At 39.0% G+C, this 25,460-nt stretch overlaps 1 protein-coding gene across 5 annotated transcripts in view; it reads left to right on the top strand.

The window, feature by feature from the left end:
- Positions 1-25,460, top strand: part of IL18R1 (interleukin 18 receptor 1) — a 52,915-nt gene that overhangs the window by 5,762 nt on the left and 21,693 nt on the right. The window contains exons 3-14 of one of the 5 annotated variants that reach the window (XM_056327850.1): positions 803-817; positions 902-1,000; positions 2,548-2,726; positions 3,680-3,794; positions 4,672-4,912; positions 10,957-11,134; positions 12,811-12,964; positions 13,483-13,545; positions 15,805-15,961; positions 16,146-16,279; positions 17,644-17,805; positions 18,574-18,732. In XM_056327850.1, coding sequence (XP_056183825.1) covers positions 3,746-3,794; positions 4,672-4,912; positions 10,957-11,134; positions 12,811-12,964; positions 13,483-13,545; positions 15,805-15,961; positions 16,146-16,279; positions 17,644-17,805; positions 18,574-18,732 — 1,297 coding nt within the window. In that variant the 5' untranslated portion in view covers positions 803-817; positions 902-1,000; positions 2,548-2,726; positions 3,680-3,745. Of the gene's footprint in view, positions 1-169; positions 818-845; positions 1,001-2,547; positions 2,727-3,679; positions 3,795-4,671; positions 4,913-10,956; positions 11,135-12,810; positions 12,965-13,482; positions 13,546-15,804; positions 15,962-16,145; positions 16,280-17,643; positions 17,806-18,573; positions 18,733-20,380; positions 23,284-25,460 lie in introns of those variants that run through there. The other 4 variants (XM_056327853.1, XM_056327848.1, XM_056327851.1 and 1 more) reach the window with 4 other exon arrangements.

Raw genomic sequence — 25,460 nt, 5'->3', positions numbered from 1 at the left:
GGTCCGGTACGGGGGGGCGGCGCGGCACCGAGCCGGGGCGGCGGGGCAGGGGGCAGCCGGGAGGCGGGAGAGGCAGGGCGGGCGGGGGAAGGCGAGGACGTTCCTTCTGCCCTCCCTCGGAGGAGCCGGGCGCCTGCCTCTGACCAGGGCATCTCTGTGGGTGTGCGGGGGTGCGGGGGTGCGGGGTCCCTCGCTTTGCCCCGCCAGCCCCATCCCTTCCGGCCCGACTCGGGCAGCGTGCTGGGAGGCTGCAGGCGCTGGCCGGAGCTCTGCTTCTGTCCCGGGCGCCCTGCCTGTCCCCCGACCCTGCCTGCCCCTCGACCCTGCCTGCCCCGACCCTGCCTGGCCCCCGACCCTGCCTGCCCCGACCGCGCCTGCCCCTCGACCCTGCCTGCCCCCCGACCCACGCCCACGCTTTCCCTGCCCGCTGCGCTGCCTGGGGCACCTCTCTCCCGCTCTCTCCCCGGCCCCCGATATACTTTTTCCCGACTACAGAGATGCCGCAAATAATTTAGCTCTGGAAAGGGCTTATTTTCAACACACAGCCCATCAATGGCCCCGCAAAGCCGCCCTCCCCGCGCTACCCGGGCCCCTTCCCTCACACCTGGGTGGCTTTGGAGCAGGATGGGCTCCTTAAGTGCTGTCGTAGATGGGAGCAGCAAAAGATGATGCCTAAAACATTTGTGTATGAGCCCACAGATGCCTCATTTAGAAAAGTTAATTGTAACTTGCTATTACCTTTCCATTAATGCTAGTGAAAGTTAATTTCTCACCTCTACCTTTTCCATTTTCCTCCCTGCAGTCAACGGTACACAAGGTGAGAAATTCCACTTTACCTTTTTCAGGAGGTTTTTCAGACTGAGATGTCTATTGTATTGAGAGAGGTTACTGTCTGTTTCAGTGATAAATGAGGTTCAGAAGAGTTATAGTACAAGTTGTAACCCCCCAGAGTTTGGAAGACTGCCTCTGTATCTGCTTTCCACCTGGCAAGACCTGCATAGTAAGTAAACAACTTCATTTGTCTTTTTTGAAATGAAGATGGATTTTAATTTTTACCGGTAAATTGCAGTCCTGGCAGAATGCTGCTTGGACATAGTATAGTTAAGGCAAATGTTTGCTAGATCCTTTTATTTCCTTCATGAGTCTGATGGGAATTACGGCACTGTGTGATGATATTTGAAAAAGGCTTAAATTCCACAAGAAGCCATTCTTAATGAGGTAAGATTAGTGCTTTCCGCTCTTGACCCCAAAATATTTGTTCAAATGGTTTGACGTTCAGAAGAATCTATTTTTTCAAAAAAAAACCCCGGAAGTCACAACCCTTTGGGACCAAATTCAGGTTTCTAAAAGTGTTGATCAAAATGAATTACTTGGCCAAAACTGAGGATCACTTTGACGTTATCAGCTCCCTTTCATACCAAAATCTTCTGGTGATTCTGGGAAAATAAGTAATAATGATGCTTAAATACATACAATTATTTACTTCATGAGGTATATCATTAATGTGCTTTACAGAACTTAAACATTCAGTTTGTTTAAAGATTTTGTTGGCTTCACAATGGCACGGTGATTTTTAAAAATGATTTTTTATTATTAAAATTCCATCAGTGGCTTTAAGCATGTATGAAATTTGAAAAACATGCTTAAAGCTATTTTTGCTTTGGGCCTTCTAGACAACTGGGCTTTTTATACTTTTTTCATTGAAGCTGTCATTCCCCACTATTGCCTTGCCGTTTTGCCGCTTGAGTATTTCTGTACCCTTTTATTCGGCAGAGAACCTTTGCCTTTACTTTAAAATAAACTCTCCATTTCTTTCTGAGAATTAAAAATCTTATTCTGTTCCTTGAAGAATCTCTTTATATTAGCTGACTTTCACCAAAAGCATTTATTATTTGCCACTTCTTTATCCCCCTCCTAGAATTTCATCAGAGTGCTGCATATGGCTCAAATGTAAACGCTGTTAGCCTAGAGTAGAACAATTTCAGACAAACAGATCAGGTTCAACAGCAATGTGAGAGTAAGATTAAGGACCTGTGTTTTTCTTGTTAGCAGTAGCTGCCAATCTCCAACTCGGTTATTACTAAGTACCTTGCATTGTACTGTGTTCTTTAATCCCTGTTGAAAGAATGTAGGTTTCTGCTCTGCATTCAACAAAATTTCCACTGTGTGCTGATGTGATGTGCTAACAAAGAATGTGATTTAGAATTTAAAATCTGGTGATTAATGATTTTATCTTTATGTAACAGATCATAGTTTCATGGTCTGTAACAGCTGTATTTCTTCTGGATGTGATAGGGTGAAAAATGAAAGGTAAATTCAAGAAATGAAAATAAAGAGGGGCCCCTTCTTTCCTTGTAAAGTGTAGCAGTTTGAATCCACATGTGTAGAAGGGAACTGAAACCAGGTCTGATGAGTTTACTGTATGACCCTTTAAAGTTGCTTGCTGCAGTACTCAGCATCCAACTTCTAGCTGCTTTCTAAATCTGGATCTGCCTACCAGTCAGTCTGAAAAAAGGGATGTGAAACACTTCTTTCATCTCCTTACAGTGATTTATGGGATGATGGCATACTTGTAAAGAACGGGGGAGAACGATAAGACAAGGAGAGCAGCTACACAGTTTGATGTCATTCTGGAATATCGCTGGAAATGCAGTAGCCTCCTGCCTCTGACTGCTGTAGATCATAGGAAGTTTCTGACTGTAGATCTCAAGGCAGTGTTTTACACAGTAAGTATATGCTTTCTCAAATTGCAAGAGGTTTAGGTGATAAAGCCAAAGAAATGCAACGCTAATGAGCTTTCTTTTGGCAGCGCTCTCTGTGAAATACATTTCGTGTGTGTGCGTGTGTGTGTGTCTCATTTGTCCACGCATGTTTGGGTCAGTGACTAAGCAAGGTTGTCTGTCTTGGCTACAGAGGTTGAATTGAGCTTATCATGCACCTAACCTATCTGTTTCGTAAGCAGAACTGAGGCACAGCCTTAGGACTGCTCTGCCTTTGGTTGTCAGTTAACCTGCTGCTCTGAGGAATCTCAGAGAAGACTCTCCACGCTGGTATTATTTAGTGGTGTTTTCCATTTCCCTGTGAAAATAAAGTTGGCTACATATGAAGTAACTGAATATGAGCTTCTTCATCTCCTCCCCATCAGTGGAAATGTTAGCAGTCTTAGCTGGTGCTTATTGGTTCAGTAGACAAAATTGTAAGACAAAATTGTTTTCTAACAGGCTCAAAATTAGCCATCAAGAAAGATGTTCAATCTATCAAAATCATGCTGTTCTCATCGAAGGCAAGGGAAATTTCTACTAGCTGTTTCTACAAGGTCCAGTCTTGCAAAGTTTATACTCTTCTCGGAGAAAAAAAACACTGTTCTATCCTGTGATAGGTGTCTGCTGGCTTGGGATCTAAGTTTAAGTGCTTCTGTAAGATTGTCATTTGTGAAATACATCTAGTGAACAAGAAAATGGAGGAAGGAAATCCTGCAGTGCTTTCTAAATTTAAAACAAATTTGGCAAGAAAAATCTAGATACATTACCTGATGTATGAAAACAGCTGTTATAATAAAAATGTGTAACTTTCCATTTGGGAAGCCCTTTTCAGTACAAGGCAATAGTTGCACTGCCCACATGCTCAAAGGACTTTGTTTCCCTGCACTTGTGATGAATTGTGAATCTGTTTTTTGTAGGCTTTCAGAACAAGCAAGGACAATTCAGTTTCATTTTTCTGGAGAAGTGAGAAGTAACTCAGAAAAATGACTCTTATGATTTTTTTTTTAATGTTTATCATTGAATCTGCCACTGGTAAGTATAAATCTTCATTTCATTAGTAGAACCTTCAAAATATTTGATGAATATGTGGCATCTTCTTGACAGTTGCTTAGAGTGGGGCAAGTTTTGTATTTTGCAGTTAAGAACAAAATCTTACTGGTTTCGGCAATTTCAGCCCAGTTCCAGACTTGGGAAATTTGGTCCAAAATATCCAAATTATGAAACAAAAGGAGCTGAGATGCTACCTGGAGACACCTGATGACCACAGTCCCTTTTCTGTATTTTTAGGACTTCCATATGCAATGGTATATTTGGAAAATTTGATTGGAAAAGCAGACTTTGACACTAAATTTTACACACATAACCTCATTCCAAGGCAACTTTCCCAAAGATATCTGAAATCTTAAAGAAATCTAGCTACATAATGATTTAGTTTTAATTAAGAGGATAAGAAAGTGCCAAATGTTAATTCATAAGATCTCTGATTTTATGGCAGTTGACCAGTTCTGAGGAGTAGCCATATTTATCTAATCAAACCATATGTGAAGAATTTCTCCTTTCCCTTTCCATTTGTGGCAGCTGCCTTACTGCAGAGTGGGGCCAGATTCTGGCATTTGTGCCCATTTTCTTCCGACACTGTTGGACCCACATTAAAGAATCTTAGGGACATGTCCTTTTTTTATCCCCCTTTTCTGGTTTTGTTTGGGTGAGGTAGAATAAAGACTTGGAAAACTGAGTTTTCCAGTGAGTGTTGCTGGAATAAATAAATGTTGCCAAACCACTCTGCTGAAAGGAAGTTGCTTTATGAAAGACAAGCAGCGCAGCAAATCACTTTAAACTCAGGCTAAAGTAATTTTCTGAAATAAGTACTTGGCTTCTTAATGTACCTTTTTTTCCTTTTTCTCTGAAGAAAAGCTGTGTCCCCTTCGTGCCTCCATTGATGTGCTAGAAGGGGAATATTTTTTCCTTTGTTATCTTGAGTCAATGCAAGAACATTTTCAGGAAGAAGCATACACAATAAACTGGTACAAAGAAAATGCTGGAAAGCAGCAACTGATAAAGGAAACACACAGAATTGTTTCCCAAATGAATTTTCTGGAGTTTTGGCCAGCTGAACTCAGTGACTCTGGGAATTACTCTGTCACTCACAGGTTGGTATGCAAGCCGGGGGGTGAACATCTTGCCTTCACACTTGTGTATGTAGAAGCTAATTTCTTTGTCTTGCTTTGTGCTGCTAGTGGCATCTGTACAAAGGAGGTGCAGGGAACTACGTGTCATTTCCCACATCACTACACAATAACCATCCAGGCAGACCTGTACTATTTACAAATAGCTATAGGCAGTTGCAACCTTTCAAAGGTTCTGTAAACCTTTTGATAAGGCAGGTAGCATTTCTGCTGGTTTGTGATTAATTACCTGAGCAAAATGAGTGATAGGCAACCCTTCTGTCCACTGCCAAGTAAAAGGCAATATTTGCTTGTCTTCTCCAGCAGACTTGTTCTTCCTTACTGTGTTGAGTGGATCTCACACTCTGAGGCCTGCCAAGTGGTCTGATTGTATAGCAAAGTAATAAAGAGTGGCATAGATGAGCTATGGTTTCTGTGCAAACCTTTGCATGCTTGGAGCTGTTCAAAGAACAAAGGAAATAATTAGATTTGCTTCTTAACACTGTAGATTATGAGTCAAAAGGAGAAATAAGGATAGGCCTTGTTTATTCGGTGGTAATCTTCATTAGACCACCATTAAAGACAAAAGGAACTAAATCAAAGGTTTACTGCATGGAATTCTTTTGACTAACTTGCACCAAAACTGTAATCCAGCATTTACAATTGAAGCAATAATTAGTTTTAAGCATGTTATTTTGCATGTAATGATTTGTGCTGGTTTTCAGGCAATATTTTTAAGGTTTTTGCCTGGTTTATAAAGGTGTAGGACTGCAGGTACTGAAAAATGCACTCCACCTTCCTCCAGTAATATCACAAACACTAGTTTGATAATTTACAGTTTTAAGCTAGACTTCAATTGTTAACTTCCAAGTTAACTTGGAAACTGAGAACTTCATGTTTTGTTTTTCCATGTGTCATTATTATTATTATCATCTTCCTGATATGATTTTAAAAATTACCAAGTCACAGTATCTGAAATGCTAAATATTATAAATGAGAAGTCTGCTGGTAGAATATTTCTTTTGGTCTTATGTGATTTCTTTTCAAATGTAGGGTACTCTTTATCCAAATAGTAAGTAAAGCTTAAGAAAAATTTTACTCACCTATGTTCAACCCAATCTTAAGAATCTTTAGGGGCGATGAGTATGGTAGTTTGGCTACTTTGTTGTGCAAGGTCATGTAAAGGGGGTGTATTATTGGATACAGACATTCGTATGAAGGAGCACAGGTGAAGCCATCTGCTTGGTCCTGGTGTGTAGGGGTTAACAATAAGTAATACCTGACATCGGCTTGTCTGTTGCAAACTTGTACTTTTCATATCGAGTCTGAATTTGGCTTTAAATTTTGGCTTTACTGGTGGCCTTGATCAGTTGTCTATATGGTCATTTCACTAAATATGGTGCTAAAAAGCTATTAAATCTAACAAATTACTGCCAGCACCTCATCAATGGTATAAAATGCATGCTCTGACTCATTTTGGCATGGGGAAAGATAGGTGGACAGCACACTTGAATCGCCAGGTTCAAGGAGGCTGTCATAAGGAGTATAAAATAAAGGACAAAAGAGAGGAAAGCTGTGATACCCCCAGCCTTACTTCATGACCCTTGTGGTTTTGTGATTATTTTAAAGACTCGGGGTAATGACAGTAAATCCACAGTAAAGTACAAGAACTCTGTAAAATGAATATGAAAAATATATAAACTTCAAAAATGAGAGAAACAGCCTTATGTATAGAAGGAGACTAAAGGAAAAGACCTTAAGTAAAACTTAGGACAAAGTTTGTATTAATAAGTATTTGTTGGAAACCAGAAAAATGTCTGAATCCTTTGTGCAATGTCTTGATTTGCTGATTTACTTCAGCAAGCAACTCAGAAGAAAGGTTTTGATCACATAAAGCATTCATTTGGAATTAAAACTTCTGATTTTCTGCTTTTTTTGTTTCATTTTCTAGGACTATTATGCTACTACATTTTAAATCTCAGTTTTGAAAGAAAGCATTTTTATTTTGAGGGGAAAAAAAGCTTCTCACTTAAAAAGAATATATTTTGACCACTCTGAAACAACCTTCTCCCCCTCCCCAAATTGCTTTCTGTTAGGCTCGTACAGGTATTAATTGTTCTGTTAGGACTGGAATGAAGGCATATGCCAGAATCTTGTACTGAAACTCCTCACAAGTGTCACCACGGCAACAATAGGCATAAGGGGATTTTTTTTCATGCGATTTTAATGGGATCTTGGATTTAGTTTATATGACGGTTGTCACTACTGGCAAACATATTAAAGAAGTTACATTTCAGAAAACACAGATTATTTGCAGAAGTGGTTTTCTGCAGAGACAGAGGACTTTTAGTAGTCTCTATGGATAGGGAAAACTTGTGGGCTATTGTGAAATACTAAATTGGTTTAAGATTTAATAAGAATGACAATTAGAATGGAATTAGTGTCATTTCAGAGCATTTGTAATAGGTTAAAGTTCTGGTTTTGGAAGCAGGCATTCTAAGTTTTTTGGGGTTTTTTTCCCCCCAACTATTTAATTTGGAGAACTATTTGGAAGCCATATGATAAATTATTTTTAGAGTACTTATAACTGTGTAGGCAGTTTTTAGTGAACAAAGTGACAACTAAATATAATTTAATTAAATATAATTTTGCAGATTTTCAAGAAAAGAGAACACATGTTGACAGATTTTGCAAACAAATTAAATTTAGGGATTTTTTTCTGATCTGTTACAACTGACAATATGCAAAAAGCAAGAGGTGAAAATGGTGTAACAATGTTTTTATGGTGTATTATCCACTTATTTTTGACTTAAAGAAGAATCAGAAGTTTTCCAGTTAAAGCAGAAGTGTCCTGCTGAGACATAACATAGATATCTAAAGTGTGCACGTGTATGCATTGATGTGTTTATGTGTGTTTGTTAGTGTAGTAGACTTAGGATATAAATTCAGGAATTAATAGACAACACCTGTAAGCCTGAGTGTGTCCTTCTTCAGCAACATTTCTTGACTATAAAGGATTTCATGTGCACTTGTAGTGGGAGTGGTAAGCAGAAAAACAGTGTCAGACATCTCTGGCAGGATTTCTAATTTGTATGTTTTTTTCATAGCCTATATCCTGTGGTTATCAAAGAAAAAACCAGAATACAAAAAAGCAGGTCATCTGATTGCTCTGTGGTGGTGACCGTGAAACTGAGGGAACTTACAGGTTCCTGGAAAAAATGAAAGTACAGAGATCCATGATAAACACATGACACTATTTAAGACCCTGATACTGCTCACTTTTTCACTGTGTTCAGAACAGTTGAAAGCAGTGGGAACACACACATTTAGAGTTAATACTGTAGGTTGGAAGACAGAGTGACAGTTTCTTGCAGTAGGTTGAAATATTGAGATAACACTGTCTTCTTGTTGCAGTGAAATAGCTAAGGGATGACTTTAGAGTTGGCTATGTATCAAGTAAACTTGTTTTATATTCTATAAGGGCTTTCACTTCCCTGTATCACCTCCTTAGTCAAGCTAGTTGTTGTTCCTTCTTGGTGGGTTTGGTGGGGGGAATTGAAAGGCTGTTAAGCCAGAAATGGTTTTGTTCCCTGCAAATTATCATTAAAGAATCTCAGCAAGTGGAAACCAAGATGGAAATAAAACAGCTGAGACACTAGCAGTTCAAACAATACAACTTAATGCATTTTTTTTTGTTGAAAAACATGTATATGGCAGACAATTAGAAATTATGTAAGCCAAATTCATCTTAGTTTGCATAGGTATGATTTTGTCACCTTCCAGGGAGCTGCCCTTTGCCAGATTTTGGCTCATCAGGTAGAATATCTTAATCCACTTTGTGTGAAATCCTCATATTTGTTGAAGTGATTTCACCAAATATGATCACAGAAGAAAGCCTCTGTGGAGTGACAGTGCTGAGGAGAACATGTGGCTTTATTGATCCTTTTCTTCCACCTGTTGGATCTAGATAGTAGAATCGCGTATTTTATGACTAGATCCATAAATGCCTCTCCAGCAGTTTTCAGATACTAGTGTGATATCTAAAAACCATGCAGACTCAGCAGAATTAATTGAAACTGATGTTTGTGTCTACACCTAAACTTACTGTAGGTAAGGTACCTTTACAGAATCACAGAATGGTCAGGGTTGGAAGGGACCTCTGAAGATGATCTAGTCCACCCCCCTGCTAAAGAGGTTCTCCTACCACAAGGGAGAGAGAGAGACATTTCTGGGGCACGGATTATCTTGTCCTAAAACACACATATAAAATAGGTCATATAAACTGCATTCTGAAAGGGTGACTATTGACTGTGGTCCCACTGCTGACTGTGATTAGTAGCTCTGATTTAAAGGTGTAAATGTGATGTTGAAGAATAGGTGAGAAGGACTCCACCCACCGTGAATACCCATGTGAGTACATCTCTGATGAAAAAGTTTTGATAAGGTTTTTCCTGTTTATGACACCATAGTTAACTGATAGAGAAACCAAACCATTATGTTTTGGTTTAGATAGTCAATTGCAATTACGAGTAATTACTATCTTAAGTAAGGAGAACAAGGAGAGCCTATGTAAGCTGAAAAAGGGCTACAGTGTGAAGAGGGTGAGCAAAATACGTAAATATATCATGTTGGAGGGGAGCTAAAAAGGGAGGAAAGAACCAACCAAAACTTGGGCTAAATTCATCATATAAACGATGTCCTAATAGTTCTGAATCTTGTAACAGTAAAAGACATATCAGTCAAGAATGGTGTTTAAGCTGATAGACTTGTTAGGCTTGCTTCTCCATTTTAACTGCTTTTTCCCCTTAGCCCTTTTCACTGAAATTATTCTTGACTAGTTTCAGTTCTCCTGGGAATGATTCTTTTTTTTTTTTTTTTTTTTTTTTTTTCTTAGAGACAGAAAGATTCAGACATACTTATGAAGATATGACTGATGCTGGAGGGAAGCGCTCTGTGATTGCTTCTTTTGCTTTGTCAGACCTTGCTTGCTCAGTAAAAATGAGAGCTTTATGCACTAATTGAAAAATCTCACCCATTTACTTGCAGCAGCATACAACATTCTCTTAAACACTAACTTTGCCAAAATCTGGCCAGCTTTGCTGAACTTAAGCCAGAAGTCCTCCAGCTTCTTTTCCCTTGGTGTTCATTTATTTGGACATATCCAGCAGTGAAATAACTCACAGCTATAATCTGATTCTTTAGAGGAATATGTGGATAGAACGTAGTAGATATCTGAATGACAATGGTCAGCTCCTAGATATTCAAAAGAGGCATTTTTGGAGCATATTTATCTGATCTTTTACAGATACTGCATGGGACGCTTTAGAATCGGTAGTTCCTGGCTCTTCCAGTCAACCTGGGGTAGCCAGATGCTGTAGATCTCTGATCAGTGCAGACTGAAAGACAAGGAGATGAATCCTTTCCAAAATGCCTTGTTTTGCAGACATGCTTGAATCCATAAGGGATTCTGTAATTAATGAGACTTGTGTAGTTTAGAAATATTTCCAAAATATCAGTGACTGTCTGCACAGTATCAAACAATAAATAGTGTCGCTTTGTGAATAGTAGTAGGGTTGCCCATCTGTTTTTTGACATATTTTACAAATATATTTTTCACTTACAGCTTTAAACCTTAGCAACTTGTAGGGAGATTAAACCTGCAAAATATCTAGCTGATTCAAGGTCCTAAAACTCTTATGCTCACTTGTAACTATACATGATGCCATAGATTGCTGCATCCTTGTTCTGGTTGATATAGCATAGATTTTCATATTTCATAGATATAATTGTATTGTCAAATATTTTGTGATAGATGGTTTGGTTTAGATAACCTCTTTTTTTAATGGGAAGTAACATGTACTTGGGGGTGGAAAAGTAATAAAGGAAAATATAAATAATTAGGTCAGAATAGGTATACTTTTTACCTAACAGAGGTATTGAAGAATTTATTTGTATTTTGTTGTGTAACTCACTAAGCAACATTCCTTTAAAAAGCTCCTAAAACTGACTGCTAATTTTTTTTTTCATAGCAATGGAAAACAAAATTTCACAATTCAAAAGTGGACCTTGAATGTACTTCAAAGAAATAAAAGCAGCTGTTTCAACAAAAATCATTTAACTACAGAAATTAAAAATGCTGGAACTGGTCATTCACTGAAATGCAGTGATTTGTCTGTCAATGAAAATGACAGCGTAACATGGTACAAGGTAATTATTGAAACACTGTCACTCAAATCATTGGCTATAGAAACAAAACATCTGATTGCAGGAAAAATTAATTAGAAACAAATTTTTAGAAGCATCTACAAACCTTGTAAAGCTTTAATTTCTCAGTTATTAGGGAAAAAAAACTTTTAGAAAGATATACAAAAGGAATTTTTTCTCTGTTCTCAGATTTTTTAGAAAAATGTACCTATACTCAGAAGTTACTAATAAGCTGGTAGTTTGGAATGGCTACAGGTGTGATGTCCATGTCTTTTTGCTAATTTAGCCAGCAGCTGTTTTAGCCAGCTGCTGCTTCACTGATTCAGATATTATCCTGACACTAAATGAGGTGTCAAGATAATTGTTTTACAGTTGGCATGTGCTTGTAAAGTAATTGCAAACTTTTCAGTTTTGCTGGTTCTGAACTCTTTTTACAGAATGTGTAACCAATCCAGTTCTGTTCATTTTAGGCAAATCATCCCTCTTCTGTCTACCAGCTTTTGCCAGAGCATAGATGACAGTTGTGTAAACACCTGCAACTGGGGTGTTGTGCTTAACTGTTGGATGAAGCACATAGAATAGGTTTCTTCCACTCTGTCCCTATGCATTGCCTTGACCAGCGCTCCTTATTCCTCTCAGGTGTCCTGGCTGGAGTAACAGATGCTGTTCACTCCACACTGAATCCATTTCAGGAAGGGATTTTGGCCACTTAAGTATGGGCATCTGGATTCTGTCTGGCAGAATGAGCCACAGCCCTGCTTCCTTGTCCTTTGTGGCCTGCGAGGACAGGACCATTGATGGATAGGGCCATAGGTGGATATGTTTTCCTCAGTAAAGCACCATACCCCAGACTGATCTCTTTCATGGATAAGTTGAGTATACTGACACCTAATATTTTAATGCCTAATACTGTGTGAGACATAGGAAGCACCCACCCTTGTACCTAAATATCCTTTGGTGCTTGATTGGGTTAAAATTTTCAGTCTTACTATCACACCCTAAGCTGAGATAAAACAGGGGTGCCTTTTGTGTAAGAGCCTGGTAGTAAGCATATGCATCCAGGAAATGTCCATTCCCTGGACGATTTCCACTGCTGATCATTTCCCTTCTTGACCTAAGGTAATTTAGATGAGAACCAAATATTGCTGCATTTTCACAGGACATTTCACTCAGCGTGTGCTATGAGTTAAAAAAAAACCAAACAAACAACAAAGCAGTTTGTTTTGGGGGATAGGGAGGGCAAACAAATGTGAGCCCAACTCTTGTCATCCTCTGAGATGGTCACTTTCCCTGTTGTTGAGGCATTTTGCTTTAACCTGGAAAGTTCCTCATATGTCTAGACAACTTTTGGCCACAAGCAGGTGAATCAAGCCATCATTAAAAAAAAAAAAAAAAAAAAAAAAGATGCGTGCATTTAAATTCCAGATACGATATTTTCATACTCAGATGCTTGTGCGGAATTGCAGTGCTCTCAGCTTCTTACAGGCTAAATGTTTACATGTTGCTTTTAAGTGACCGTGACTGAAAATTGGGTCCCCACTTCTTTTGGGTCAGATAAATATCACCAAGATAGTGAAAGAGTGATGGTGACACTTTGTTTCAAAAATAATTTTTCACTTCTTTAAGGTTTTGAATGCGTGTTTGCTACAGAATAGTATTCTCTGCCTTTACTGATGCAGGACTGTGTGAACTATGAAAACGAAACAGAGCGGGAACTGGATTTTAAAACCTTAACAGTACAGCACTCTGGGATTTATACCTGTAAAATTTTAATCAGTCATAAAGGAAAGATATACCACAGCACAAATACAATTAAGCTGCTTGTAGAAGAAGGTAAGGAACCTTTCTGAAATACTGAAGCAGGCTTTCTGGTTCTCTTTACAATGGAGGTTTTTAATTACAGTTCTGTTTTGATGAATATATACAAGGCTGATCGAATCTGGTAATCTAAACTATTTTACAACAATTTAAAAAATAAAAAAAAAAGCAGCAGAAGAATTTTCTATGACATACCAGTTTTGGAAAATTTTTTTAGTATGTTTTCCCTGAGGGAGTTTTTTTTTTTCTTTGCAATAATAGCTGCTGTGAGTCATGCAAACTTATGAAGGGGTTTGGGGAAAAGCCTTTCCAGCCATTGCAATTTGTGCACTGTACATATATGCATGTGAAAAAAAGTGCAACATTACATAGTGTGTTTTAAACTACTCAATAATGCCAGAGTCCAGATATTGTTCTTTGAATTCAGTGGAGTGTATATGATTAGTTTTAGAAATAAAGCAAATATGTAATTTTTACTGTGGTAGAATGTAAGCAAGCTATTACTTCAATAGCAATTCTTCTTTGTATTTTAGATGCACCAGAGGCTGTAACTTCAGAGATAGTTGGCCACAATGAAGAAATTGAAACAGAAATAGGTATGAAATTAATACAAGAATCTTCATGGTTGCCACTGGTTATATATGCTTCTGTTTTGATGCCTTTATGTTTGATGGTCTGGTTAAGTGTAATCAAACAAACAATTGTCTGTGCACCCTCCTGAATCTGATCGGTTCTCCCATCTAGTTATGTTTTGCCTAGTGTATTCCATGCTAAATGTACCCTTTTACAGAGGCAGAAGCTGAGGTCGCTGCTATGACCAGCAAGGGAAAGTGGATGTGATGGTAAACCATCTCTCTGTGGCTTTCTCTTGTAGATAGCAAACCCCACGGAGCAATGTGTGAAAGACATCTGGTTTGCTCAGTGAACAGCAATAATGAGTAATCCCCTTAATAATTGATGTACCTGAGGATGTTATTCTGCAGGGAAATGAGAACTGCGAGGGCTGCCAGTCCTGGCAACGTGAGCATCAAGATCCGTCACTGCTGCAAAGAATTAGTTATATTGTCAAAAGCCAAGATCTTAACTGTGCTTCTAGCTGGGAATAGGTTAGATAACATGGTCTGCAGGCTTCACACAGTGTTGGACAGGATCCAGGATTTTGTGAGGCTGTAATTAATTTTTAAAAACAGAAATTCACCTGTCTTTTTCCTCTTCTGTCCTTGAGGGCTTCTCCCATCTGGTTACCTATTCTTTCCTTTTCAAGTTTGAAAAATCATATCCACCTCCTCTGTTGCTCATACATGTATCTCATTTGCTCAGCCAGGACCTCAGATGCTACTTGTCCTTCCTTCCTACAAATACCAGTTGGTAGGTCCTTTTTCTAATGATAGTACCTCAATCCTGTGTTGCCTCATGTCTCCCAACCTACCACTACACCCTTCCTGCACAGTTCTTCCCACTTACTATGCTTGTCCCCATCCTTAGAAGGCTGCATCAAATGATTATGAACCACTTGTCTTCCATCCTTTATCTGCCTTGATAAGATCATTTCATAAGGTCATAGAACTACCTGCTGAGTGTTGAGACAGATGGCATGGCGGACAGTGAAGGGAATTTTGGATGAGCTGGGTCCATGTTCTGTTGAACCTGTCATTGTTTAGATGGTGTTCTATATTTCCCTGAAAACAGCTGTGTATGGTAAAAGAGCTAGAGTTGCAAGGTAGATAGTACTAGAAGTTTAGGTCTGTGTTTCAATCTGTGCAACTGTGATTTGGATTTCTAAGACGAGCAGATTTTCAACTGGATCCTGCTTTAAAGATTCTTAAGCAGTTCCCCTGCAAGCATCCACTCTGATAAATCTTGAGGAGTCAGTTTGTAGTGTGTGCCCTTAGAGAATTCCTGGGCAGGCCTCGCTTTCTGGAAAGCATTTGTGCATGATGGCCTGAACAAGAACTAACATGTGTCTTTTGTGGATTAATAAAGGGTGTTCTGAGTGTGTTCCCTGGAAATGATGCTGGCGCAACCTGGAAAAGGTGGTGTAAAGCTGCTGCTAAGCTCAGGTCAAGTTTCTGATGACAATGTTTAAAATAAAATGCCTTGCAAATCATCAGATCTTACACTCCAGAGCTGCAGCCTTCTTCCTGCACTTCTCCCAAGTGTATAGTTGTCTTTTTAGTTTGGCTGTTATAGTTAACTGGACTCTATGAGGTGTTTCCTGTCACTTCCAACTCGTGCTTTGAAATGGTACGAAGTGGCTGACTGACTGGCTTGTTCATATGTTCAGGATTATGCTGATTTCCAGGTGTGGTGCTGGGGTGAGAATTTCTTCTGTGAGACTTCAGCAGGGGCTCTAACAGGTTTTGGTTTTATTGAGCAAAAGTGTATAGTTTAGTTACTATAATCAGTTGGTTATAATTCCCCTTAGCGGTTACTTATTTTTACCTGGCCCACTAGTGATGGATTGTCCTCTCCTGTTCTCTGCCTGTAGAACTGTCTAGTTCATAGAATCATAGACTATCTCAAGTTGAAAGGACTCACAAGGATCACCAAGTCCAACTCCCTGTATTCTCTGAATCCTGGAATTCTCTGGCCTATTTGAACTCTTCTGTCTGTGACAGTTTATCTGAGAGAAAACAGTGGATGGCTGTCACTGCATCAGGGTGCAGCAGAGCCCTGTGCATGGCTGCAGAAGCTACCACCAGTGCAGGTGGAACACCTATGAAACGTGCAGGGACTATGAAGTCCAGAAAGGAGCACAGCTCATGGGATATGTTGCCTGGAAAGCTGAGATTTTACTGCACTGTGAACATGATTGTTACTTCTGACTAGGTCTTCCTATGTTATGCTTTGTTTAGGTAAAGAAGAGATACTCAATTGCACAGGTTTCTTGAGTTATTATATGCAAGAAGATGCCAGCCTCTATTGGTTAATTAATGACAAGTTTCCAGAAAAATGCACAGGTATCCCCGAGAACGAACCTTCAATATGTGAAGAAGAGTTCAAAAGATTACAGTAGGTTTCCTGAAAATACTGCACTTTTGTTTGTATGTGATAATGTCCTGCACTTGTGGAACTGTAAACTCAGTAAATCCTGTCTGGGGTTACTTTTGAACTTTTTCCTCAAAATCTGCCTCTTAGCTGGTTGTAGGTTTCTGTACTATCTGTACAGTGTTGCTTACACCACTCCTTGTTGCAGGCTGGGAAACAAGTTCTACGTCACAAGGCTACTGCGGATTAAAGAAGTAACGGAAGGGGACATCCATCATAATTTCACCTGCATGTTGCAAGCTGATGGAAGAACACAAATAAAAAATGTGAAACTGAAGAAAAGTATGCTATTATCTATGAATCACACTTCTCAGACATAGTTATTAATCATGCCAGCCTTCTCAATCCTGAGGGCCGGGTACTGATTTCAGGACATCTCTCCATGATGTTCTGTGTGCTTGTGGAGGCCCTGGTCCATCTGGTGCTGGACCTAACAACCCCCTGGGTGATTCCTCCTGCTCTGAGACAGGGGCAGCAGGGGGTTGCTGCCATATCTGCTAGAGCAGCTGTGTGAGGGCTCCATAGTTCAACTGATGCTGCTGTGGACACAGCTGGGGAGGCTGACAGATCCCTGGGTGGTACTTTGTTAGATCCCATGACTGTGCTCTCCTACTGATCAGATTGGTGGGATCACAGGGGTTAAGTACCCAAAGCTCAGTGCAGCCCAGAGTCTGCTGTTTGATCACTTTGTTTATTAAGCAGCTCTTTCTAAAATTAAAATCTGAGGGTTTGTTTGGTTGGTTTTGGTTTTTTGTTTGTTTGTTTTTTTCATCCTCTGGAAAGACCAATCTTTTATAGTCCTAATAATTCCTGAAATGTTCTAGTTGATGGTTTCTCTCTTGTCAGGGACTCTTTTCTTCTAGCTATGGAAAGCTACCTAGACTCTACCATAGTCCAGGCAGCCTGGAGGTTCATGGAAAATGGACATTACCTTTTTATTTTCCATCTCTTGCAGACCTTTCCAAGCTTCACTGGGAATATGTGAAAATAAACTAGTAAAAAGATGATGCATATAATAAAGCAAATGAAATACAGACCACAATGAGCGTGACTTAACAGTGCTTTCACAAAGACTTCACAAAGATTTAAGTGTTAAAAATACGTATTTGTAACTAAAAAGACAAAGGTAACAGAATAATAATTAAGAAAAAAACCCACCAAAACCTGAAAGGGACTAGAGACAGGAAAAAAAACCCACTAACCCTACCTTGGCCAAAGGTATTAAATGGGACTTAGAGATTAAGGAGTGTTATGAATGGACTGAGAGGGGTGAAAGGCAAAGAATAACAGGAAATAATAAAGAACCTGAAGAAAAAACATCATAAAAGTGGGTGACCACCAGTTCGTACATCTATAAGGGTCTGTAATGTCAGTCTTGATCCCACATATAGTTTATTTATGTAAGTGGAAGGTGCGTGAATGCATGCAAGATTGTTTCTCCAGTTTTCACAGTAATCCATGTTCTGTAGTTCTCCATCTCAGGGCAAATGGCATGCATATGTGCTTGAAGTATTAGCAGGAAAGGATTCACATCAACACTGTGATTTTTTGGAGTGATTTCAAGATGCTGTCAGTATTGAACACAGTAATCTTGTCATATAATACTCCGTATTAAGGCTATGATTTCCTGGGTTTCTGTTTTACAGGGTACGCCCGAGATCTGCCTGTGCACATATTTACAACCGGAATGGTCCTTGCTGTGCTATTTCCATGTGTTGCTGTAGCTGTGGTGTTCATCTGTGTGATGTTTAGAGTCGACTTAGTCCTGTTTTATAGGCACATATGTAGAAAAGATGACACTGCTGGAGGTATGACTTGGCTAATGCTAACTCGGAAATAAGTGTATTGATTACAAAATAGTTTCTGGTGGGGTCTACAAAACAATCATCTTTGAGGAAGAGAAAAAATAAATCAATGACTTTTGTGAATAGAAACAGCAAAGAATATGTAAAAGAGAACTTGATGGTCAGGTGCTTAAGTGAGTTTGTTATACACCTGAGGCAGTAACAGCAGATAAACACAGTGAAGAAGCTGCCTCTGGAGCAGGTAATGGAAAAGACATGGTCAGATACTGTCCAGATGCACTCTGTTCTGTCATATCCATGGTGTACTCTTATACTTAAAAAATAAATTAGTTTATTCTGCTTTTCCAGTACCCATTTTACAGAAATACTTAATAGTCATAGACAAAGAGCAAAATAAATGTGGAAATCTGCAATATCACTTAAATAGCATTCTTATCAGGTTACAGACACAATTTTCTTGATCATCACAAATGTGACATTAACGGATTAAATTAATCTGTTTTTTTTTTAAAAAAAAAACCCTTAATGTAGAAAGGATATGTTATTTTCAAGTATTTGCCAAATGCTATCAGAATCTTTTATATCAAATTTAAATTGATCCAGGATCTTTTTTGTTTGCTTGTTTGCAGACTGTTCAGGGTATCAAAGGAAAGAGCAGGAGTTTCTAGATGCTTTGCTACTGAGACAATAACTTTGAAAACCAGAATGGTGGATCAGATACTGTATTTCTAATGGTTGCTAACAAGCCAACAATTGGTGATTTCTTTCCAGATGGAAAAGAATATGATGCATTTGTGTCTTACCTGAAAGACTGTGTTTCTCCTACTGAAGAAGAGCGAGAATTTGCTTTGAAGATATTACCCATGATATTAGAAGAAAACTTTGGGTACAAGTTATGTATATTTGAGAGGGATATATCCCCTGGAGGAGGTAAGTGTATTGAATATTCTGCTCATTAAATCAGCACATCATTTTCACACAAAGGTAAAAGTCTGTAATTAGAAGGAATTCTGTCAAATGTGCATTGAAATGCTACATTTTTCATCTAATCTAGACCATGTGCATGCAAAGTTCACATGCACACATTTTAAATATTCTATAGATATATTTATGAATTCATATACACCTAGGCACATACACACACACATCTTTAATTACACAGAACCAAGACAGACGAGAAAGCTCACATGGAGAAAGTTAAGGTGAGAACACAGAAGATGTCAGATGTTTCAAAGTAATAGTGCTCTTGCCCTGCTTTCACTGAGAGCAGGCACCTAAAAATGAACTCACATTTACTGCACAAAGCAGCTGGTGTCTCTGGTACTAGTTAATCTCAGGTAACTTGTATGTTTGTGGTGGGGTTGAAACTACTTTGTGAATGTAATGGGTTCCATAACAAAATAGAAACGAGAAAATCGAAATTTGTTTCTCTAAACGGCCTATGGATAGATGGCCTTTTGCAGATGCTTGGAATAAAGATACTGGGGGGATTCCACTTAGCACAAAGATCCAGCTGAGGAATAGGATTTCATTGTTGAAAACACAGAACAGTAAGGTCAGGCAGCCTTCTTCACAAGGCAGGATCTTGTCTCCTTGTATCCATTCTTGACATATTTTTCTAACCTGAGAGTTGCCACAGCTCTCCCAAACCATTTTTCCCAGTTATTCTCTCTCCTTAAGTATTAAAAAAAGGCTTTTTGAAGTGTTCAATCTGGTTCTTTCAGTAGTCTTAGCTTATTTCCTTCCTATAGTTCGAGCTTATTTCCTTTTCTGTGGTCTCAACCATTATGGAAAACAGAGTATTTCTTTCTATGTACTTTGGTGTGTTGTAATACTGTTGTCAGCCTCCTTCTCCTCTCAGTTTTCTCTTCTTTAGGTTACTCCTGCAATTTACTTTGCCTTTCCCTGTAAGGCATGTTTTCTAGATCTGTGGTCTCTGTAGATCTTGTCCCACGGTGCTGAAGCAAGCACAGGAAGTTGTGTGTGTGAGTTCAGTTTGGTGCATGGGTGTCTGAAAGGTATCACCATTTGATGTCAGTCATGGCTTGTCATGACGAAAGTCATGGAATTAAAACACAGTTGGAGCTCATTCTATCATCACATGCTAGTCTCAGTTTTGGATTACTGGCAATAGATTTGGGTATTTGGTGATGTAAAGGAAAGTGTAACCTGAGGGCTACTGAATATTTAGAGAGAGGTTGCTGTTGGTGGTTTTTTGTGGAATCACTCCAATGGTATCTGTTACAAAAGAGCAAAGAGATCTCTAGTTGGAGGAAAAATAAATTTTGCTGTCATCTTCTATCTGTGTGACTACTGACAGACAGCTGTCTAGGGTAGCTGGATATTGTATGTAGGTTTTTGTCTGCCCCAGAGAACAAAGCTTTGGCCATTCGTGAGATAGTTCTTGCAGACTCTTAATCTGCAATGTGTATTAATCTCTTCATAGGGACAGGATGCTTACATGATGTCACTTTATAAGAGGAACATTTTTGGTACATGTGTGATTGTTAAAGGGTAAGTTGACTCAGTGGCTGTCCTTTCAATTTAGTTTAATAACACATTTATCTTTAATTTGCAGCGGTTGTTGATGATATCCATTCATCTATTGACAAAAGCCGAAGATTAATCATTATACTGAGCCAGAACTACGTTTCTGACAGAGCTATATATGAACTTGAGAGTGGACTGCATAAAGCCCTAGTTGAGAGAAAAACTAAGATCATATTAATTGAATATATGCCTATAAGTGACTACAAATTCTTGCCACAATCACTGTCTCTTTTACCTTCAAAGAGGGTTGTGAAGTGGAAAAAGGATAAATCTCTTCCCTTGAATTCCAGATTCTGGAAGAACCTTCGGTACCTGATGCCAGCAAAACCTACCAAGATAAACACCAAAGGGCATTATAATAATTTTGACTTAGGTTCAGAAGTGACTCAACCACGCACTGAGGGCTGTGACTGTAATGCAGTCATATAAACGAATCTGGAGACAGAAGATGCTGCTGAAAACTGTGCATTTTGCTAACTAATAGAAAATACAAACTGCACACTTACTTTGGGATGATAGTGCTCATAAGAGGCAAAGTCTGAGATCTAAGAAGAATGTAAAAACTGTTACAGTGGCTAGGACAATGCTAACCCCAATGCTAAATGCTATCCCAAAGAGAGTTTCCTCAGCAATCTGAACAAGGAGCAGAAATTGCATTCTGCTAAGGACTTACTGCATGGCACAAAGCAAAATGAAAAACATGTTTATTTCACATTTTCCAGTAATGTAGAATTATGTCAGTTATACTTGCATACTTTTTGAAGTCTCTCAATAAATTTAACAGTATTTGCAAAGTATTATTACTTAGATGCTCTTAGTTTTTTATTTTGTATATTGTTAAGGATTCTGCTTGGGAGTAGGTCCAAATGGTTCCTGCCCTAGAGAGCTTGGCGTGCAGGCTTTGGGCAATGTCAATCAGGAAAGTCAAGTGAAAGCAGGGAAAAGGGAGGTTAGAAAGAGTAGGGCAGATTTGGCTGGGCTAACAGTATTCACTACTGAGTTGTACATGGTCTGGACAAGCCAAATGGGAATTATTTGGAGGAATGGTAAAGACTGTTTCCATCCTCCTATTTCACTGAGAATACCATAAATGCTCATTTTGGCAGGGAGAAGAGGTGCATGGGATAGAGATAATAGTATTTTGGTCATAGATACTGATATCTACAATATGCCCTGAATTGTCTTCAGCTGAGGGATGTAGGGGATTTACATGGAAGTGAGATCTTTGGTCTGTACATATACTTCTAACCCTTTGGAACACTTGTACTTTGTTTTTTAAAACTAAGTTAGTACTGCCATTCAAAACCATGGTACTCCTCCCTTATTATTAGTTACCCATCAGAAGATAAGATTCTGACATAAATTCCTGGATAAAATGGAACTGTATTTCCTCCACCAATGGGAAGAAATCAGTGGAGAATCATTTTGGAAGATCTGTCAGTTCGCTAGGAGACCATAAAGGCTCAGTATCTGTCTTGCATTCAGCTAATGGTGGTTCTAAGGAGGCACCTCTTTGACACTGACACTTAATTCATGCAGCTGTAGTGATGGAGCTGCATTACCTTCTTAGTGCACTTGAGAACATAATTGGACTTCTGAGTGTCATGGCAATATCTCAAGATTCATGAGAATGAAATACCTCCTTGTTTGTCAAATATTCTGTAAAAAAGCACAGTTTCTGACAGATGTTCAGGTAAAAGTAGAGGCTGAATGTTGATTTACAAAATGGAGACAACACAGTTGCCAGGTTAACACACAGATGGCAAGGAGCAAAGCAGTAAGGCCTGCATCTGTGGTGTCCTTCAGATCAGCTCCAAGAGGTCTCCTGCTTTCTGTCAGGCAACTAACGAGCTACTGAAATATGGTAGTTAGGCAAAAGATGTTCTCTCGTTTAAGATTTTACTGAAGAGGATTTCTGCTCTGTAGATATGTGTCTCTTCACATTTCCAAATCTTTCTCAAGGTTCAGTTCTTCTGTACCAGTGTTTCCTGTGATTTGTAATCACAGACCAGTTTCAACATTCTCCTGTAGGACTAGTGATTGCCCCTACTTCAGAAACGCCATCAGACATACTGGGCACATCCATTTCTTGGCCAAACAGCTGACAGAAAATTTAGTAACTTTCCTGGTACTTAACTGAGGTGTTAAACTTGCTCCTCAGCCCCATCATTTTTCATATGCTGTCATCAGCGTATTGCCCAATAAGATAAAGTGTCAAATGTGTTACACTACGCATGTGAATATGGATAGTGCACATGGTTTGTTAAAAGCTGTGGACTGAGCCTACCATCTATGAGAATCAGCTGCTATAAACTGAGATTGAATCTGCCATGAATGCCCCCTCACCTCCGTTTAGAGAAATGATGTGACTGCATGTACCTGCTATATCTCATGAAGCTGTACCTGGAAGACCGTGAGACCATATAGGATTTGACAGCACTGAGGTTTTACAGAATAACAGAGGAGTTGTTTGAATGCCAGAAAGCTGACATTCAGATGTAGTACAAGGAACTACTCAATATCTGTAAAAGGGCAAGTATTTTTGCACAGAATGGTATCATGACAGTCATTTGATCTCTATAGCTGATCCTCTGCCCATGCAGTGGTAAAGAGAGACAAGGGAAGTTAACGATATGCATACTCATTTTAACACCAGATGTTATTCTTACTGCTCATATATCCTGAATTACTGACTTTAATCTGGGTTTAGAAATACCTGCTTTTTGTTTACTGGTCCCTAGAGAAAAGGAGATGTTAACTGGACTTGTATAGACTGGTTGTGTCAATTTGCTGGATCATGTATATGTCAAGTTATATGTGAATTCACATGATGGTTGGTTTAAGGTAATAAAGGGTAATTTCTGTGATTTATATTGCATTTTTTTTGTTCCATTTTTGCACTTAATAAAACTTTATTTCATCCTCTCCACATCTGTGGCTTCCATTTTTGCTGCAGTTAGACAGCAGTGAGTGTCAAAAATTAAACTTATAGTAAGAAGAAAAAATCCAAGAAATAGCAAGAGAGTGTTTAGACTTGCTCTCCACAAGCAATAAAAGTCTCATTTGTACTGTAGAACAATTTAAACAAATGAAAATCCAAACAAATGATCGGAGTACGTAATTTTCCAAAGGAGGGTGCAGGTGGGATCTGTGAGGAGATAGCTGTTGTAAGTCACCAGTCTTGAAGATTCTTGTCTCTCTTGCATGTACTACAACATGGTACTGACTGGGAGAGCATAGTTTGTGTCTGCATTTTTTTACTGTTCCTGGTTGACCCCTTTCTACCACACACAATGCAGGCTGGAAAAAAAGAAGTTTTAATGAGGTCTTCTTGTCTGTTGATAATTTGAACATAAACATTGGGAAGAGTTGGGACTATTGTATATAGTATCAATACTATAGTGTAGTACCATATAAAGTCCTGGAAATGTAGAAGGTTTGTGAATTATAGTTGTCCATGTGCCCTGAACTGTGTGTCCATCTTCAGTGTCTGCACCAATTCTGGAGAGGTTCTTTGAGTGAAGGGGTCCTTCCAAATGGAAACTACATCTAGTTCCACATCCTTAATTTCTTCCTACTACAAGCACTTCTGTTCCTTCTTTACCATCTGCATTCTTTACAAAAATATGAGGAGGGGCAGAACTTGTGAAACAGGAGTAAATGCCCCCCTGCCCCAAACAGCTGTGTTGCTCTGTATGCAAGCTTAAGGTTAAACACAAGCTTAAGAGCCTCTTCCACCACTCTCCAGTTCATAAAGAAAGCAGATTTGCAAAAGGGCTAGAGGGCAGAGGGAACTGCAAGATTTGCTGGTTATGTTGCAGAGCAACTGAAGATTTAGTGGTGGACTTGGCAGTCCTGGGTTAACAGTTGGACTTGATGATCTTACAGGTCTTTTGCAACCTAAATGATTCTGTGATTCTATGATTCCAAGAGGTGCACAGAAGCAGATTGTTGGTAGCTTGTTTACCAAACTAGAAGTTAAACATAACCATTGCGGTCGTACAAAAAGGAGAGCTCCGACAGGGATGCACTTTGGGCACATGACTACTGTGTGTGCAGAGCAAGGTTAGGGTATGCTGGAGATATCAGACCTAAAGGAAATACACAGTTGACTTGTGCAGGATGGTCCAGAATTGTATGTGTCACATCCAGAAACTGGTAGACTGATGCCTCAGGTCATTGAAAAGTGGCAAGAAAATAAAGATTAGCAGACATGAAGATAGACGCATGAGTCTGGCCTGGAAGGTTACTGTACAACTGTGGTTATATATTGAAGTTGTCCTTAACTATTGGTTTCTCAGAGAAAGAAAAAAAAAAAAAAGGCTTTCTTTGTAGAGATTACTATGGTCTGGTTTGCACAGGAGAAGCAACTTTTACGTCATGAAATCCTATAAATATTTAATAAAATGTTTGAAATGTTGCCTTTTCTAGTGAGATACTTGTGATGTAGTTGAAAAGTATTCAGTGTTTTGAAAAAGAAAATGTGATTGCATTCTTGGGGAAACAGTTTTCTGGTTTAGTAGCAAAATGGAAAAAAGACTCAGCAAGAATCTATTCCAGTTTTGATCAACTCATGACAGCTTCCTGTGATTCAACAATCCAAATTTCCTGAACTTCAGTGAAAGCAGCTGCAGGCAGACCACAATAGTCTCATTTTTTAGTTTCGTTGTCAGCTAAACATACAAAGAACTCATCACAGGGATTTGTCTCTTATATTGATAGCAGTTTTTGATCTTGCAGCTGGCCTCTGTTGGTGAGATATAGGATTTACATCAGCAAGATATCCCACAGCCCAGTGTAATATATTTGTTGCTTATTAAGTATCAAATACAAAAATAGCAGAGTACACTGGTACACTTCAGTACACTGGTAGCTTAAGGTATTTCTGAAAGTTAATCAAATAGTTTCCCAGCTTATTGCTCTAATTCTTTTGACTACTCCCATGGTTAAGCCAATTTAAGTGATGTGCTGCAGACCTCATTTCAATATATGGTTACTAAACTGTTTACTATGCATTGCAAGAAAATTGTAGCTGTTTGAGTTTTTTTCACTATGGTGAAGGAATGCTGTTCCGTAAGATGTTCCAAAGCTGTTTTTAATGCTGTATG

Source organism: Falco biarmicus, chromosome 2, assembly GCF_023638135.1.
Source record: "Falco biarmicus isolate bFalBia1 chromosome 2, bFalBia1.pri, whole genome shotgun sequence".
Taxonomy (NCBI): domain Eukaryota; kingdom Metazoa; phylum Chordata; class Aves; order Falconiformes; family Falconidae; genus Falco; species Falco biarmicus.
This window is presented reverse-complemented; position numbering and strand designations above follow the sequence as displayed.